Raw genomic sequence first — 19,058 nt, 5'->3', positions numbered from 1 at the left:
CACCTTCATTTTAAGGGGGAAGTTTCAGGAAAAAAACCTTAAATTTTAAATAAAGAACTTTGAAGCAAAATAAGGGTCACAATCCATCAATGCAGCCTATTCGGTGCCCATCATCAGCCTCTCCATTGCCCATTAATGCAGCCTGCACAGTGCCCATTAGCAGCCTCTCCATTGCCCATGAATCCAGCCTCACCATTGCCTATGAATGCAGCCAGCACAGTGCCCAGCAGCAGCCTCTCCATTGCCCATTAACCCCTTCCCGACCAGCCGTCGCAGTTGTACTGCCCCAGGTTGGCTCCCCTGGGCGAACCAATGTAGCTGTCGGTTCGCCTTTTGACCACTAGGGGGCGCGATCTCCTGTGTACCCAGTGATCAGTCACACACAGTCCCGCCTGTGATAGAGAGAACAGTGGTCCAGTCCTGGGCCAGGAGGCGGGACTGTGTGTGACTGATCGCCGAGTGCACAGGATATTGCTGCTTTGTGTAATCTGGCGGTGTCCGCCCCCTCCCACTCAGCAGGAATTGGCGTATAACACGCACACACGATTTCCCCCTGATTTTCAGGGGGAAAAAAAATGTGTGTTATACCCCAGTAAATACAGGTACATATTTTTTGTGGTCCCCGCGGCGCTCAGGGATTCGTTGGGGGCCACAAAAGTGTGTATATCTATCTATCTCTCCAAATTACCAGTGGGGCCGATTGAAACCCGGAATGCGGGCCGGACTTTGGACATGCCTGGCCTAATAGGTACTCTATGTGGAAACATCAGGGGTCCATCATTGCCCAAAACTATCACAAGGGGGCTTGTTCACCCTTTTTGATGGCAATAAAGTAAAATGGGGGGGAAAAAAAGAAAGTGAAAAAAAAAAAAAGTATAAAAAATTATTAAAAAAAAAAAAAGTATAAAAAATTATTAAAAAAAAAAAACCTCCTCTGTCTCTCGACCCCCCCTCACCCACTCCCATGCTCACGCAAAAATGCGAAAGCGCACGTAGGTCTGGCACACACATGTAAAGGTGATTCCACCACACGGGTGGGGCATTGCCGCAAACATCAGAGTTAGAGCAATATTTCTAGCGCCTTGCCTCACTTTTCGCTCTTAACTAATAACCTGTAAAAGCGTTCAAAGTGTTGCCTATGGACAATTTTAGGTACTGTAGTTTGTTGCCATTTGACAGGCATGCGCAATTTTTAAATCTTATGTATGTTTGCTATCTGTTTACTTGAGGCAACATCATCTTTTTTTATTTTACCCAAACAAATGTGTATTGTGTTTGTGTACACTAAAATTCATTAAAATGTATTTTTACCTGAAAATTTGCATTTGATCAACGGCTGCGCAAATATTGCATGTCATAAAAAAAATTGCACCAGCCAACATTTTATTCTCCAGGTCTTCCTTTCACAAAATATTTTAAGTTTATGTAAATTTTCTAGGAAAAAAAAAAAGCTGATTTTAACATGTAAGCCCCACTCAGGGATCCATGTTTTAAAAAAAAAAAAAAAAAAGTATATGTATTGTGATAGTCTGTCACTGTGTAAAGGTGCATTTAGTGCTTGTTTCAGCATTTAATTCAAGTGGCTTCCTCTGTTCTTCCATCTTAGATGTGTGGTAAAATGTCTTTACCTGACAAGTACAGTTGAATGTGACTAACCACTAAGGATGAGCTGAACACCCCCGGTTCGGTTCGCACCAGAACATGTGAACAGACAAAAAACTTGACGAACACTGTTAAAGTTTATGGGTCACAAACATGAAAAATCAAAAGTGCTAATTTTAAAGGCTTATATCCAAGTTATTGCCATAAAAAGTGTTTGGGGACCCGGGTCCTGCCCCAGGGAACATGTATCAATGCAATTTTTTAATTTTTTTTAAAACCGACGTTTTTTCGGGAGCAGTGATTTTTTTTTTTTTATGCTTAAAGTGAAACAATAAAAATTAAATACTCCTTTAAATATCATGCCTGGGGGGGTGTCTATAGTATGTCTGTAAATTGACAGATTTTTCCAGTTTTTAGAACAGTACCACAGCAAAATGACATTTCTAAAGGAAAAATTATCATGTAAAACTGATCGCGGCTGTAATAAATTGTCAGGTCTCGGCAATATGGATAAAACTCATTGAAAAAAACGGCGAAACAAAAAACCAGGCCCTTTGGGGTTCCTTCAGGTCCTTCAGGTCTGGTATGAATATTAAGGGGAACCCTGCGCTAAAATTTTTAAAAAAAATGGCGTACCCCCCCCCCAAAATCCATACCAGACCCTTATCCGAGCACGCAACCTGGCAGGCTGCAGGAAAAGAGGGGGGATGAGAGAGCGCCCCCCCACCTCCTGAACAGTACCAGGACACATGCCCTCAACACATTGATGGGGACAAGGGCCTCATCCCCACAACCCTTTCCTGGTGGTTGTGGGGGTCTGTGGGCAGGGGGATTATCGGAATCTGGAAGCCCCTTTTAACAAAGGGACCCCAATTTGGTATTCACACAAATTCACAAAAAAAAGTGTCAAAAATGGTAAAAAAGACAAAAGACAGCTTGGGACAAGTCCTTTATTAAAAGTTAAAAAAATCTAAAATGTCCAGCGATGTAAATCCACGCCGCCCGACGGACCCGTGGTGTCAGAGGGGGGTGGGTCACCCGTTTGTCACCGGGTGGCCCCGCCCTCAGCTGTACAACAGCTGTCATCGAGAAGAAGCGTCACTCTGCGGGAGCCTCCCATGGAGGTGGAACTGTTGCGGATTTTTTTTCTTTTCGGTTCGTTGCGCGGCGTGGATTTACATCGCTGAACATTTTCATTTTTTAATAAAGGACTTGTCTCAAGCTGTCTCTTGTCTTTTTTACCATTTTTGACACTTTTTTTGTGAAATTGGTAGGAGTACAATGTACCCCGTTACCAATTCACATGGGGGGGTGGGATCTGGGGGTCCCCTTGTTAAGAGGCTTCCAGATTCCGATAAGCCCCCCGACCGCAAACCTCCACAACCACCGGGCAAGGGTTGTGGACCAAAGCACCCTCCCCATGTTGAGGGCATGTGGCCTGGTATGGTTCAGGAGGGGGTGGCTCTCTCTCATCCCCCCCCCCCCCCTTTTCCTGCGGCCTGCCAAGTTGTGTGCTCGGATAAGGGTCTGGTATGGATTTTAGGGGGGACCACTACGCCATTTTTTTTTTTTTACATTTTGGCGCAGTGTTCCCCTTAAAATCAATACCAGACCTGAAGGGCCTGGTATGGATTTTGGGGAGACCCCCACACATTTTTTTTTTTTTTTTTTTTATTTTGGTTCAGGGTTCCCCTTAATATTCATACCAGACCCAAAAGGCCTGGTAATGGACTGGGGGGGGGGGGGGCGGGGAACCTATGCCGTTTTCCCTTTTAAATTACTTTTTCCCTTTTTAGAAATGTCATTTTGCTGCGGTACTGTTCTAAACACGGGAAAACTGCGCCAGTTTACAGGCATACTATAGACACCCCCCAGGCACGATATTTAAAGGTATATTTCATTTTTATTGTTTCACTTTAAAGGAATTGTAAAGCTTTGTTTTTTTGTTTTTTTTTTATAACAAACATGTCATACTTACCTCCCACTGTGCAGTTCGTCTTGCACAGGCCCCGAACATCCTCTTTGGGGTCCCTCAGCGGCGCTCCTGCTCCTCCCCGCATTTTGTCCACGTTTTGGAGAAGCTCTCTCCTACGGTAGACACCCGTGCGGGCACGCTCCTGAGTCCAGCATCTGTGTCCATTCACAGAATGCAGGACTTGGCGCCGCATCATTGGATTTGATTGACAGTAGGATCCAATCAGGATACCCGGCCGGTGAAGGATCGGGGTCAGGTAAGTAAAACGGGGGCTCGGGGGGGCTGCAGCACCACAGGAGGTTTTTGACCTTAATGCATAGAATGCATTAAGGTGAAAAATCATGAGGGTTTACAACCCCTTTAAGCATTTTTAAAATCGCTGCTCCCGAAAAAACTGCCGTTTTTGAAACTTTTTTTTGCATTGATACATTTCCCCTGGGGCAGGACCTGGGTCCCAAACACTTTTTATGACAATAACCTGCATATAAGCCTTTAAGATGAGCACTTTTGGTTTTTCATGTTAATGTCCCATAGACTTTAACGGTGTTCTGGGGCTTTAGAACACCACATAATGTTCGTTTTTTCGCCGAACAACCAAAGTTCGGCCCAAACTTGTGCTCGGGCTGAACTGTTCGCCCATCCCTACAAACCACTGCTAGCTTTACCAAGACCTGGATAAATGAAAACTTTCATGGACTTAAATAGTGCTTCTATAACATTTGATTTGTAGGGCATGCTGTGCTTTCTAATAGACATAAAACAGCACTATCCTTTTACTTGTTAAATGACTTGGCCCAGCTGAAAATCTTTATGGCTCCATATGAGCAAAGAGGAGGAGGGGTTATGCCTCTTCTGTTTTTTTATTTAGCTGCTTGGGTTGTAAATGGATTGTAAAGCATGCACTTTCAATCACGGCTTTTATATGATCCAACTGATCGATATTATTTCAACATTAAGGCCTCTTGCACACCGGACGTTTTTTAACGCTTTTTACAGCTGTTTTTGGCTTCAGACGTTTTTTTTCTACTGTCCATCAACTCTCCAGCATGTTATCCTATGTGTCTGTGTATCAGCTGTTTTTGGCTGGGGCGTTTTTTGGCTGTAAAAAAGACCCATAACTAGGAGAGGCAGTTTTCAGCTGTAAAAACGCTCGAACGTCAAAAAATGCAGATAAACGCTCAAAAATGCGGCTCACCAGCGTTTTTTTTTTCAACATTTTTGATCCATTGAAAAAAAATGCAAAATAACGCTATTGCAAAGCTACTGGCCTTTTTATAACGTTATTATAACGCCTAGTGTGTATGAGGCCTAAATAGTGGCACCAAACTGTATTACTTAAGTGAACATCCTTTAATGTCAAACAATTGTAGCCGTTTGTGATTTAATACAGTAACCACTATATTACTTTATTTTTCTTTTTTTAAACAGTATCTTCCATATTTGTTGGGCCCAAATGGAATACTTGTACAATTTAGTAATACCAGCAAAACGGACCCAGAGTTACTGAGGGCTGCAGTTCACTGCATGGCCAATCTATGCCTCTGGTAAGTACTGTGTCTTAAAAAGGAGGTTCAGTCTGTAAAAGATAGATAGATAGAGATATATATAGATAGATAGAGATATATCACAAAAGTGAGTAAAACCCTCACATTTTTGTAAATATTTTATTATATCTTTTCATGTGACAACACTGAAGAAATTACACTTTGCTACAATGTAAAGCAGTGAGTGTACAGCTTGTATAACAGTGTAAATTTGTTGTCCCCTCAAAATAACTCAACACGCAGCCATTAATGTCTAAACTGCTGGCAACAAAAGTGAGTACACCCTTAAGTGAAAATGTCCAAATTGGGCCCAAAGTGTCAATTATTTGTGTGGCCACCATTATTTTCCAGAATTGAATTAACCCTCTTGGGCACGGAGTTCACCAGAGCTTGCCACTGGAGTCCTCTTCCACTCCTCCATGACAACATCACCAAGCTGGTGGATGTTAGAGACCTTGTGCTCCTCTGGCTTCTGTTTGAGGATGCCCCACAAATGCTCAATAAGGTTTAGGTCTGGAGACATGCTTGGCCAGTCCATCACCATTATTATCATCTTCTTTAGCAAGGCAGTGGTCATCTTGGAGGTGTGTTTTGGGGTCGTTATCTTGTTGGAATATTGCCCTGCAGCCCAGTCTCCAAAGGGAGGGCATCATGTTCTGCTTCAGTATGTCACAGTACATGTTGGCATTCATGGTTCCCCTCAACTGTAGCTCCCCAGTACTGGCAGCACTCATGCAGCCCCAGACCATGAAACTCACACCACAATGCTTGACTGTAGACAAGACACACTTGTCTTTGTACTCTTCAACTGGTTGCCGCCACACACGCTTGACACCATCTGAACCAAGTAAGTTTATCTTGGTCTCATCAGACCACAGGACATGGTTCCAGTAATCTAGTCTGCTTGTCTTCAGCAAACTGTCTGCGGGCTTTCTTGTACATCATCTTTAGAAGAGACTTCCTTCTGTGACAACAGCCATGCAGACCAATTTCATGCAGTGTGCACTGTGCAGCATATGGTCTGAGCACTGACAGGCTGACCCCCCACCCCTTCAACTTCTGCAGCAATGCTGGCAGCACTCGTACGTTTATTTCCCAAAGACAACCTCTGGATATGATGCTGAGCACATGCACTCAACTTCTTTGGTTGACCATGGCAAGGCCTGTTCTCAGGCGAGGCCTGTCCTGTTAAACCGCTGTATGGCCTTGGCCACCGTGCTGCAGCTCAGTTTCAGGGTTTTAGCAATCTTCTTATAGCCTAGGCCATCTTTATGTAGAGCAACCTTTTTTTCAGATCCTTGGAGAGTTCTTTGCCATAAGGTGCCATGTTGAGTTTCCAGTGACCAGTATGAGAGCGTGAGTGCGATAACACCAAATTTAACGCACCTGCTCCCCATTCACACCTAAGGACTTGTAACTAGGGGTGCAACGGATCAAAAAACTCACGTATTGGATCGATCCTCGGATCAGAGTCACGGATCGGATCATTTTCGGATCAGCAAAAAAACCCCACAAATCTTGTTACACCCACTGGAGTTTTAGATTTAACAGCTATTTTCAACACAAAACGGAGCTTATATGCATAAATACAGTATTTGTAGATCGGAATGACTGTTTAGATTTAACATTTAACATTAAATGTGAAAATCAGAGGTGTTCTGTCACATTAGCAACCATGTAAGGTCAGCAGGTTTGCTGTTGCTTTTAAAATTTAACATCTAAACAGTCAGTCCGATCTACAAATACTGTATTTATGCATATAAGCTCCGTTTTGTGTTGAAAATAGCTGTTAAATCTAAAACTCCGGTGGGTGTAACAAGATGCTTGCCCCCTTCTCACTCTCTCATTACAGTACTGTGCTGGAGTGTGGGGTGTAGCAAGATGGCGGCGACAAAACTTCACTTTCTGACGAGACAGCGGCCGCCGCCGGGTGTACCAAGATAGGCGCCGCTCCGGAGCTAGGCCGAAGCCGCGGCTTTCCCTATGGTCGAGGCCGCAGAGCGCTCCGCAGATCGCGGGTGTGCCGATCCGCGGAGGCTGACCCGTACGGATCACGGATTGGTGACGATCCATTGCACCCCTACTTGTAACACTAATGAGTCACATGACCCCGGGGAGGGAAAATGGCTAATTGGGCTCAATTTGGACATTTTCACTTAGGGGTGTACTCACTTTTGTTGCCAGCGGTTTAGACATTAATGGCTGTGTGTTGAGTTTTTTTGAGGTGACAGCAAATTTACCCTGTTATACAAGCTGTACACTCACTACTTTACATTGTAGCAAAGTGTCATTTCTTCACTGTTGTCACGTGTGTAATTTATTAAAAGTCAGCAGCTTCAAATCCTATACTTGCTGACTTTTAATAAATGAACACTTACCTGTCCAGGGATCCATTGCCATCCTCACCTGGGCTAATTCTTCCCTGGTTCCCAGTGACTGCATGCTAACTGGGCAGCCGGCTATGCAGCTTTTGGCTTCACAGCCGGCTGCCCACTCGTGCTGTGCTTTGTGAATGATCTGGGTTTATAAAATATAAAACGTCCACATAATCTATTTTTATATTAAGAACAGTGTTCTACTGCTTTCACACTTTAAATTCTATATTAACACATCCCTCATAACTCCGATTCTCCAATCTTAAGATACAAAGTCTTTATGAATATCCTAAATATAAACTTTTCTACTTTTCAAATGGTTGCATACGCTTTATGAAAAGGACCTCACAGTACTGTGACGCAAGTATGTTGGTGGAGGATTTTAATTGAGTTCTGCGGGCCAGTGGGTGGAAGTAGAAAGGGGATGAAGATGACTTTAGGCAAAGAAGTTACACTGGCTTTACTTCCCATACAAAGTTAAGTTATCTAATACAGACTTTCACCATCCTCCATGAGTAAAGTTTGTCTTTTTGATTGGCTGTTTGCCATTGAACACCATGCAGACAGAAATGGTCAGTACACCAGGAAACTTTCTGCTCTAAACTTGTCTCTGTAAAACAGTACAATGCTACGAATATACAGTGCATCCGGAAAGTATTCACAGCAGTTCACTTTTTCCACATTTTGTTATGTTACAGCAGGAGTCTCAAACTGGTAGCCCTCCAGCTCTTGCAAAACTACAAGTCCCATGAGGCATTGCAAGGCTGACAGTTACAAGCATGTCTCCCACAGGCAGACGCATGATGGGACTTGTAGTTTCGCAACAGCTGGAGGGGCGTCAGTTTGAGACCCCTGTGTTACAGCCTTATTCCAAAATGGATTAAATTCATTATTTTCCTCAAAATTCGACAAACAATACCCCATAATGACAATGTTAAAGAAGGTTGTTTGAAATCTTTGCAAATTTATTAAAAATAAAAAACGGGGGAAAAAAAATCACAAGTATTCACAGCCTTTGCTCAATACTTTGTTGAAGCACCTTTGGCACCAATTACAGCCTGTAATCTTTTTGAGTATGATGCTACAAGCTTGGCACACCTATTTTTGGGGCAGTTTCTCCCATTCCTCTTTGCAGGACCTCTCAAGCTCCATCAGGTTGGATGGGGAGTGTCGGTGCACAGCCATGTTGAGATCTCTCCAGAGATGTTCAATCGGGCTCAAGTCTGGGCTCTGGCTGGGCCACTCAAGGACATTCAGGCTGTAACATAAAAAAAAATGCGGGAAAAGTGAAGTGCTGTGAATACTTTCCGGATGCACTGTACAAGCACATCTAAAGTGGATGTGTAAAATTCATTTTTCAGTGTTTCATATTGGGAAATATGCCCAGACAAAATATTTATTACATTTTTTAAGTGTTAACGTGCACTGCTGTTTGCATAATATTAGAACCAGAATTTTTGTAGGAATTGTATGCTCAAAATTTTAGTCCTCTATATCCATACTCAAAACTGACTTTTTTTTGTTTCAGTGTTCCTGGACAGCCTTACCTGGAGGAACCATACAGAATGACGTGTTTTAAAATATTTCTTGCAGTCCTTCAGAACCCAAAAATTAACATTGTTGATGAGATAACAAATTGCACAGTAAGTATCTGAACTGTCTTGAATAAAGTGAACCTGTATTTTGTCCATACTAGAAAAAAATACAGATTCACTTAATTGTATAGAGCATCTTTTAGAATGTGTGGGAGGATTCTAAAGACCAACCCATAACACAGTCCGTCGGATAAGAAGGCGTGAAATAAGATAAGTATAATCTTAACCTCCTAGGCAAAACTAGCAGGGCAGGAGACCTACTTGCAAGGGTAAATGTTTTTCTTCCCTGGAGCTCAGGTTTAAGAATTTCACACAACTTGGATTATGTAGGAATTTTAATATTGAGTATGAGATGGTGATGACTTTGCAGGCTTACCTTTTTATGAAAGGCTTCTATTTGCTGCCTTTTTATTTAAGAAACCTTGTCAGGAACTCAAACATTGCAATTTAAAGCACAGAAGATTCAAATATTATTATCATCCAGCCCTGCTTCTTACTGCTGTGAGCCCTTCAAAAGACATGACAGGTTGGAGATGTGTTTTCTGTTTTGCACACACAGGGGCGGGCTTAGGGGGGCAGCGCTGCTGCTCGAGCAGGCTCTTTGTGCTATCATGACATAGTAGGAGACCCGGCCTGCAATCTTTGAACAACAGGACAGGGAGGATGATCGGCATGGCAATTACAGAGCAATGCTCTGTGTGTCTCTCTCCCTCCAGCAGCTGAGAGCCTACAGGAGGGGGAGGGAGAGAGACACACAGAGCATCGATCTATAATTGCCATGCCTGACTGATCACATATGCTGCACCATTGCATCTGAGATCAAACAGAGGCTAAGATGGCAGCTTCCTTGGCTGTAAGGGATTGGAGGGTTTAGTCCCAGTTTAAGGGCCCATTCACACTAGGGAATGCATTAAGGTTAAAAATGATTTGACTTTAGAACCACTTTAAACACTTAAGGACCAGCCTCGTTTTGAGATTTTGGTGTTTACAAGTTTAAAACAGTCTTTTTTGCTAGAAAATTACTTAGAACCCCCAAACATTATATATTGTTTTTTTTCTAACACCCTAGAGAATAAAATGGCGGTCATTGCAAAACTTTTTTTCACACCGTATTTGCGCAGCGGTCTAATGCCCTGTACACACGGTCGGATTTTCCGATGGAAAATGTGTGATAGGACCTTGTTGTCGGAAATTCTGACCGTGTGTAGGTTCCATCACACATTTTCCATCGGATTTTCCGACACAAAGTTTGAGAGCAGGATATAAAATTTTCCGACATCAAAATCCGTTGTCGGAAATTCCGATCGTGTGTACACAAATCCGACGGACAAAGTGCCACGCATGCTCAGAATAAATAAAGAGATGAAAGCTATTGGCCACTGCCCCGTTTATAGTCCCGACGTACGTGTTTTACATCACCGCGTTTAGAACGATCAGATTTTCCAACAACTTTGTGTGACCGTGTGTATGCAAGACAAGTTTGAGCCAACATCCGTCGGAAAAAATCCTAGGATTTAGTTGTCGGAATGTCCGAAAAAAGTCCGACCGTGTATACGGGGCATAACAAGCACACTTTTTTTTTTTTTTTTTTTTTTTTGAAAAAATTCACTTTTTTGAATAAAAAAAATAAGGCAACAGTAAAGTTAGCCCAATTATTTTTTTTTATATTGTGGAAGATAAATTGATACCCACGCTTCAAAATTGCGCCCGCTCATGGAATGGCGTCAAACTTTTACCCTTAAAAATCTCCATAGGCAACGTTTAAAAAATTCTACAGGTTGCATGTTTTGTGTTATAGAGGAGGTCAAGGGCTAGAATTATTGCTCTCGCACTAACAATTGTGGCGATACCTCACATTTGTGGTTTGACCACCGTTTTCATATGCGGGCTCTACTGTAAACATCCCTTGTAATAGAAAAAAGCATGACAGGTCCTCTTAAATATGAGATCTGTGGTCAAAAAGTCCTCAGATCTCATATTTGGACTTAAATGTAATTAAAAAAAAAAAATATATAATTTGAAAAAAATGACTGAAAAAATTGCCCTTTAAGACGTATGGGCGGAAGTGACATTATGACGTTGCTTCCGCCCTGCTATGGTATGGAGACGGGTGGGGGCCATCTTCCCCTCACTCGTCTCCATACCCAGCCACAGCAGGTCCTGATCGCCTCCCCTGCTGCCAACTGCTTTGGTAAGCGGTGGGTGGCACCTCTCCTACCGCCGATAACGGTGATCTTGCGGCGAATCCGCTACAGAGACCACCATTATCGTAAACATGACCGGCTCCTGAAGAGATTGATTCCTCGGTTGTGGTAGCAACTGCTGTTGTTACTGAGATATCCATCTTTGAAGTGCCGACGTGTATGTACAGGAGCCGGTCAGCAAGTGGTTAAGCTCTCACCTATGTGTAAAATGAGTTGTGAAAGTTTTTTTTTTTTTTTTTTTTAAGGTTTGTATCGGTAACTCATGTTAAGCAATGTTTAGTATTTCTTCATTATTCTTTTATGGACAAACTGTGACCAGGTGTTCTTTTTTTCAGTTATTACAGAATGCTTTGAAAGGCATACAGTCTATTTTAAATGGTGGCAAAATGTCACTGAAGGAAATTGATCAACTTGGATCACTGCTTGCTGTGCTTAAGGTAAAATATTTTTTGTATTGAACCTTTAAGCCATTTTTACTATTTCGAGGCAGAATATTTTGACAGTTTCAGTTATGTATAGATATTGATACTGCTGGTTGTTAGCACCATGATAGAAATCTGATTTTGCAGCCATGTTGTAGTAATGGCACAGAGTATAATACAGCTAACTAGAAACTTACCCTTGTATTAAAGCTGAACTCGAGGCCTCCCTCCTTCCTCAGCCAAACACTGTTACCAGTCCCCAGTCTACCATCTTTACTGCAGAAGGTACTCCTTCAGGTGTCCACATCACTCCCTGAGTGACATGGTAATTTTCTATTGGCTGTCCAGTTGTGAGAAACATTTAAGCCCTGTATACACCACTTGCTTTTTTTTGTTTAACCTGCTGGATTGAACAAACAAAAAACAGCTCAGGTCGGAGCCGCTTTCGGTCACGAGCCCTCGACGGAAGCTGGCCAAAAGGCCCACTTCCGCTGGACCGGCTGCCATACAGATGGGCTGAATGTCGGACGGTTTCTTTTGAACTGGCCGACATTCGGCCCATATGTACTAGTCTTAAGCCTCCAGAAAACTGAACGAGACGCTGATGTCAAAGAGGCAACCAATCTGTACAGGTACAGACTGCAGTGCTAGATCACTCACGGAAGCTATGTCCACAAGGGACATGTGCAGTAAACTTATGTGAGTAAAAGTTTCAGAAGGGTGGAAAGGGGGGTTCAGCTTTTTCTGGTAATGGGTTTTGATGCTTACATTATTAAAATAAGGCAATACCATTATTTATTTTATTTTTTTTATAATTGCTATCTTATTTTAGAAATATATGCTGCATGGACTTCCTGGATTCAATATAGAAATGCCTTCAATTATTTATCCCACTCCCTTGCCTCAGTATGATGGCATTTCACCTACAAAACCTGAGCAAAGTGAGACAACTCCGTCTCGGCCAACTTGGGTAAGTAACTACTGAATCTTACTTTTAGCGTATAGAGTGGTCTTCTTCCTACCTGTATAGAAGCCATTTAAATAAGCTATGAGCCACATAGGGAGTGCATTGTTTTAAAAAAGTTGCCACATTGGGGTTCATATAAAAATACAGCAGAGTGATTTTAACCCGTTTGCAGACCAGCCGCCGTCATTATACTGCGGCAGGTCGCCACGATCCCGCGAGCCGTAGGCTAGCAGGCTTGGAATAGCAGGCGCGTGCGTTGCCGCCTGAGGCGCATGCGCCCGCTGCCCTGTGGGGGTACCGATGCTCGAGGCAGAACAGGAACGTGTGTGTGTGTGTGTGTAAACACACAAATCCCTGTTCTGTTCTGTGAGGAGTGAGTGACAGATCGTGAGTTCCTAATAGCTAGGAACCACGATCTGTCATTTCCTCCAGGTCAGTCCCGTCCCCCTACAGTTAGAAACACACACAGGGAACACAGTTAACCCCTAGATCGCCCCCTAGTGTTAACCTCCTTCCCTGCCAGTGACATTTTTACAGTAATCGGTGCATTTTCCTAGCACTGATCGCTGTATAAATGTCAGTGGTCCCAAAAATGTGTCAAAATTGTCCGATGTGTCCGCCATAATGTCGCAGTCCCAATAAAAATCGCAAATCGCCGCCATTACTAGTAAAAAATAATAAAAATGCTATAAATCTATCCCCTATTATGCAGATGCTATAACTTTTGCGCAAACCAATCAATATACGCTTATTGCGTTATTTATTTTTTATTTTTTTACAAAAATATGTAGAAGAATACATATCGGCCTAAACTGAGAAAAAATTTGCTTTTTTTAAAAAAAAAAATGGGGATATTTATTATAGCAAAATATACAAAATTATTGTGTGTTTTTTTTTTTTTTTTTTTCAAAATTGTCGCTCTTTTTTTTGTTTATAGCACAAAAAATAAAAACCGCAGAGCTGATCAAATACCACTAAAAGAAAGCTCTATGTGTGGGAAAAAAGAACGTCAATTTTGTTTGGGTGCAGCGTCGCACAACCGTCAGTTAAATCGACGCAGTGCCGAATCGCAAAAAATGGCCTGGTCATTCAGCAGCCAAATCTTCCGTGTCTGAAGTGGTTAAATGAATAAAGGGGGGTGAAAGAAAAGGCCAGGGGAGAGCCTGCATTTGTGACATGTGACTGTCCTCCAATCATGAAGTTCTCTATGCTGCGATAACTGATAATCGCAGGCTTCACACCAGAGAGTATAGTGAAGTGGGGATAACGATATCTGCTCCTTGTTTATAAATGGGCCCTGTAGACTCACCTTGTGAAACAATAAAGTTTCACCATTGTGTTCTGTTTTAAAGAGACCTTTTTTAGGACAGACATATAGAAGCTGCCACTGGTGTTGATTTACTAAAACTGTGTGTAGCTGTGCATACAAACCAATCGGCTCCCAAGTTGTTTTGTCAAAGCTTAAAGTGATTGTTAAGGTTCCCCCTTTATTTTTATAAAAAACAAAACAAAAACCTGTTATACTTCCCTGCTCTGTGCAAGGGTTTTGCACAGAGCAACCCCGATCCTCCTCTTCTGGGGTGCCTTGCTGGCGCTCTTGGCTCCTCCTCTTTATTGGGTGCCCTCACGGAAAGCCGCTTTCCATGGGGGCACTTTGTGCGGGCTCGCTCCCAAGTCCTGCTGCTGCGTCCATTGACACAGACAGCGTGACTTGGCCCCACCCCCCACTCCCCTGTCACTGGATTTGATTGACAGCAGCGGGAGTCAATGGCTCCTGCTGCTATCAGATTGTCCAATGAGGACAGAGACAGTGGCTGGGGCAAGCTGGATTTGTGCACATCGCTGGATCGGATGGGCCCAGGTAAGAAAAGGGGGGCTCTGGGGGCAGCTGCAGCAAATAAGTTTTTGCACCTTAACCTCCCTGGCGGTTTTCCCGAGTGTGGCTCGGGGTTAAAATTCAGTACCATTAGCGGTAACCCCGAGCCACACTCGGGATCGCATTGCAGGATCCTGGGGCGGCGTTACTTACCTTGTCCCCGGGATCCTGCGATGTCCCCCGCAGTGTCCGAGGGCTCCATCCTCCTCCGAAGTCTCTCCGTGCCAGGCTCCGTTCCCTGCGAGCTGCGCGACGCACGGGGGCGGAGCCTGGCGGCAAATTCAAAAAAAGTAAAAATCATAACACATACAGTACTGGAATCTTACAGATTCCAGTACTGTATGAAATGATTTCACATCCCTTTTGTCCCCAGTGCTTTGTCCCATGCCCTGCATGCAGTTTTACATGATATACACTGTTCTTTCTGCCTGGAAACTGGAGATTGTCCATAGCAACCAAAAAGTGTCCCTTTACGTCAAAAATGGCTTTAGACCAGCTAGAAAACAGCGATAGTAAATTAGAACACTTGCAGAATTGAGCGATAGTGAATCGTGGGGAAATTTATTTTATTACTATTTTTTTTTTTTTTTTTAATTATTTATTTTTATTTATTATATTATAATTGATGTTTTTGTGTTTCAAACTTTATCATACCCGGGATATCTACTAGACTCTGGTTTGGACAGATTTAAGTGTGTTATTGTTAAGATTTACAGACCTACAATATAAAACGCCAAATTTCCATGCAAAATAATGGTACCGCTTTCAGCACCTAAAATCCGAAATAATCATACCGCCAGGGAGGTTAATGCATACAATGCATTAAGGTGAAAAACCTTGAGACATTACAGTCACTTTTAATTGAACACGCTGAAGTTAGAAGCTGATTGGCTACCATGCACAGCTGCACCAGATTTTGCACTCTCCAGTTTAGTAAATGAACTCCACGATTTACTAGTTTTAGATGATGCATGCTCTACATTTGTCATTCTCCTCTTTTTACCAGTACTTGGTGAGTCACTAACCCTGGAACAAACCTGCAGCTACATTTTTGGGGCACTAAGTAGTGGATTATAATAAGGGCAGAACTGTCCAGGGCCCCAGACTCCAGAGGATCCATGGCGATGCTAAAAAAAAAAAAAAAAAGAAAAAAAAAAAAAAAAAAAGAGAAATGCACATTAGTTCTCCATTTTAAATCAATTTCTTCTTTACAAATCTGCAACAACCTTTGTGTTGCCCTCAATTTAAACTGGTGTCTGTTTTACATCAACCATTGTGTGCGTTTTTTATCTCCGCCTACCTGCGAGTCTGTTCCAAGTCCATAAAAAGAGGAAAAGGACTTTCTGTTTTTGAGACTTAAGCCTCGTACACACGATCTGATTTTCAGCAGGGAATTGTGTGATGACAGGCCGTTGGCCTGAAATCCGACCGTTAGTACGCTCCCTCAGACAGTTGTTGTCCAACTTTCCGCCAACAAATGTTGGATGGCAGGCTAGTAAATTTTTGGCGGACAACGGTCTGTTGCCAGATTTTCCTATCGTCTGTACACAAGTCCGTCACACAAAAGTTGAAAGTACAAAGGCGCATGCTCAGAATCAATGCTCACCAAACACGACATTAGCAGAAGGTGCCCAAAAAGGTTGGCGCTTAAGAGCTGAAATACCTCATAGTACGTCACTACGTTTGTGTTTGTTGGCCGACATTTGTGTACTGTTTGTATGCAAGACAAGTTCCTGGCACATGCCCTTCGGACAAAAGGCTGACGCTTTCTTGGCCAACAATCTGATCGTGTGTACCAGGCTTTAACCATGACGGATCAGAGATAGCCTTATGTAAACAGACATAACGTTTACATCCGGCCACCCATAGAGCCAATATAGGTCTGCAGCAGTCTGCTGTCAAAATACGGACAAAAGCTTATATTGTCGTTTTCAGCATCGATACAGCAAGGTATTTATTCAATGATACCCTGTTGAATGGAATATAGCACCCTATGTGAAAAAACCTAAAGGTTTCTTTAAGATAAGCTTACACAATGAACGTGTACCTGGAAGCACTGTTTTAATATTCTCTGCCACCATTATTTTGCAGTTATTTGCAAAGCGCATACCACTGCATAAGATTTCATTTTTAAAATTCAAACCCTGCTTCCCAGATTGTAGAAATGTGTCAAAAGCAAGTCGTGCATACCTTCTTACGTTTTGATTTGCACATGTTTGTTTCATGTCATTGACCCAAGTAATGAAGGAGGCACAGGAATGACAGACTCAAGACAAGCACCATCATAACAGTCATATTGCCCATATTTCCACCCTAACAATTTCTTTTTAAAGTTGTACTGTGATAACATTCCCCACCAGGTGGTTTTGCTGGGGAAGACTCTAATAGTATATTTCTGTCCTGAGAAAATCCTCGACCTGTAACAAAGAGTCTGCATATGTTAACACTTACCACAGCAATCTCCATTCTAACAGAAACTGGATGTTGCCACTTTTTATGGGGGCACCACAATAGCTAAGTGGTTAGCACTTCCGGCCTGGCAGCACTAGGGTCGTCGGTTTGAATCCCAACCACGGCACTGCCTGCTTGGGGTTTACATGTTCTCCCTGTGCTTTCCCAGTGTACAATATATATGTAAAGCACTGTGTAAAATTGATGAAGCTATATTAGTGCCTGTAATACAGTATCATGACATCAAGAGGTTATAAATGCAAGCAGGTAAATCAAGCTTTAGGGTTTTCATATTGAAAGGAAAATGGAGATTCCTATTAAAAAATAAAGGTGTTTTAAATACTGCACAAAGTCCTGAATATATGCAGGGAACATATGACCCTCTATTAATTATTTGGGATTTAATCTGCAAATTTGCTAACGAATTGACCATGAAATAGCTACCCCCTAAAGTGGAGCAAGCATTACCTACAATATTGGTCTTATTTTCATGTCAGCAATGCCCAAAGCAGAATTACTCACATCCCTTATTAACAGTGCAGTGAGTATGGGTTAATGTACTAGAAAGGCAACCATCAGGAAACGGTGTCAGAACAACTTTACAATCCTTCACTTTTCCAACACTCTCTCTTCTACGTCTGTGCTTCTTCACTGTACTGATTGTAATTTCTTACCCCTCCCTTTGCTACATTTAATGGTATACTACAAAACATGGAGTATTAATGTGATTAAACTATGTTTTTTTTTTTCCTTATAAAGTCTGTTTATTGAACAAATAAGGGAAACTACATACAGTAGATAAACATGACGTATATCAAGATCAGTGTACAGTATTGTTTGTACAGAACATATAACTATATCCCTCATTTTTATATATATTCATGTAAGACATTCACATTGGTACCATGTACAGTCGACTCCTTCTGGATTACATGCAGTTTATATTAAGTCTGGCTCCAATTTCCCCATGTAAGTATATTTTGTGAAGTGAGAAAGGAGACCTGAGCAAGGGTAAGAAAAATACCAATACAGGATCTGTAAAGCAAGTTGTATTAGGCACTATTAATACAGGTTTCTGAGGATTTGAGCCACCTCTCCCATATCTTCTCATATTTAGTGGGGCATTCTCTATGGGAGTATATTAGTTTCTTATATGGCAAAACATTATTTACTTCTATCAACCATTGCGAGAACTCGGGTGGAGTGGGTCTCATCCATACTCTGGCTATTACTTTGCGAGCAGAGAAAAGTGTTTCATGTAAAAATATTTTGGTGAATTTATTGAATTCTGGGTCGGGAAAAATTCCTAGGAGACACGGTTTTGGTTGTAGCGTAATAGGTGAGCCCATTGGGTCATGCAGGAACCGCACCACCTGAGTCCAAAACTGTTGGATTTTGGGGCAGTGCCAGAGTAGATGGTAAAAGGTGCCCATTGCTTGGTCACACATTGGGCAGTTGGTGGATTGGCTGCTTTTATATCTGGAGACCCTGAGCGGCGTGAGGTATGCTCTGTGTGTGATGAAGATCTGGGTGAGTCGGTCTGATAGTCTGGGGGATACTAATTTGCATGTATCTAAGGCATCACTCCATTCATCGTCCTCTAGGGGACCTACCTCTCCCTTCCATCTAGATTTCAAAGCGTATGCTAGTATAGTTGCCTGTGGGAGTGTTAACATGGCATAAAATTGGGAGATCAATTTTCTAGGGTCTGGATATTTTATGGCTGCCATTAAAGGATTATCATTTAAAACAAGATCATCTGCGGGGTATTGTGCGTGAAAAGCGTGCCTTAATTGTATATACCTAAAGAACATTTGATTGGGTAGTGCAAATTCAGATTTTAGGGTATCAAAAGTTTTCAATTTCCCATTGTTTGTTATATGAGATAAGTATATTATTCCTCTAGAGCTCCAAACTCCACTATCCTGTATGAATCCGAACTCGGGGAGAGACTCATTGTGCCATAGGGAAGTATAAGCATGCAGTGATTCAATGCGCAATTTATCTGAGGCAATATCCCAAATTTTCTTATATTGGTAGAGTAGGG

The 19,058-nt window shown here is 42.3% G+C and overlaps 1 protein-coding gene across 3 annotated transcripts in view; it reads left to right on the top strand.

The window, feature by feature from the left end:
• HEATR6 (HEAT repeat containing 6) overlaps positions 1-19,058 on the top strand; it is a 158,529-nt gene that overhangs the window by 20,959 nt on the left and 118,512 nt on the right. For all 3 annotated transcript variants that reach the window (XM_073616080.1, XM_073616082.1, XM_073616081.1), the window contains 4 exons: positions 5,006-5,121; positions 9,025-9,139; positions 11,631-11,732; positions 12,550-12,687. In XM_073616080.1, coding sequence (XP_073472181.1) covers positions 5,006-5,121; positions 9,025-9,139; positions 11,631-11,732; positions 12,550-12,687 — 471 coding nt within the window. The remainder of the gene's footprint in view (positions 1-5,005; positions 5,122-9,024; positions 9,140-11,630; positions 11,733-12,549; positions 12,688-19,058) is intronic.

Source organism: Aquarana catesbeiana, linkage group LG02 (assembly GCF_042186555.1).
Source record: "Aquarana catesbeiana isolate 2022-GZ linkage group LG02, ASM4218655v1, whole genome shotgun sequence".
Taxonomy (NCBI): Eukaryota; Metazoa; Chordata; class Amphibia; order Anura; family Ranidae; genus Aquarana; species Aquarana catesbeiana.
The sequence above is the reverse complement of the archived record's forward strand: the minus strand, read 5'-3'. Positions and strand labels throughout refer to the sequence as shown.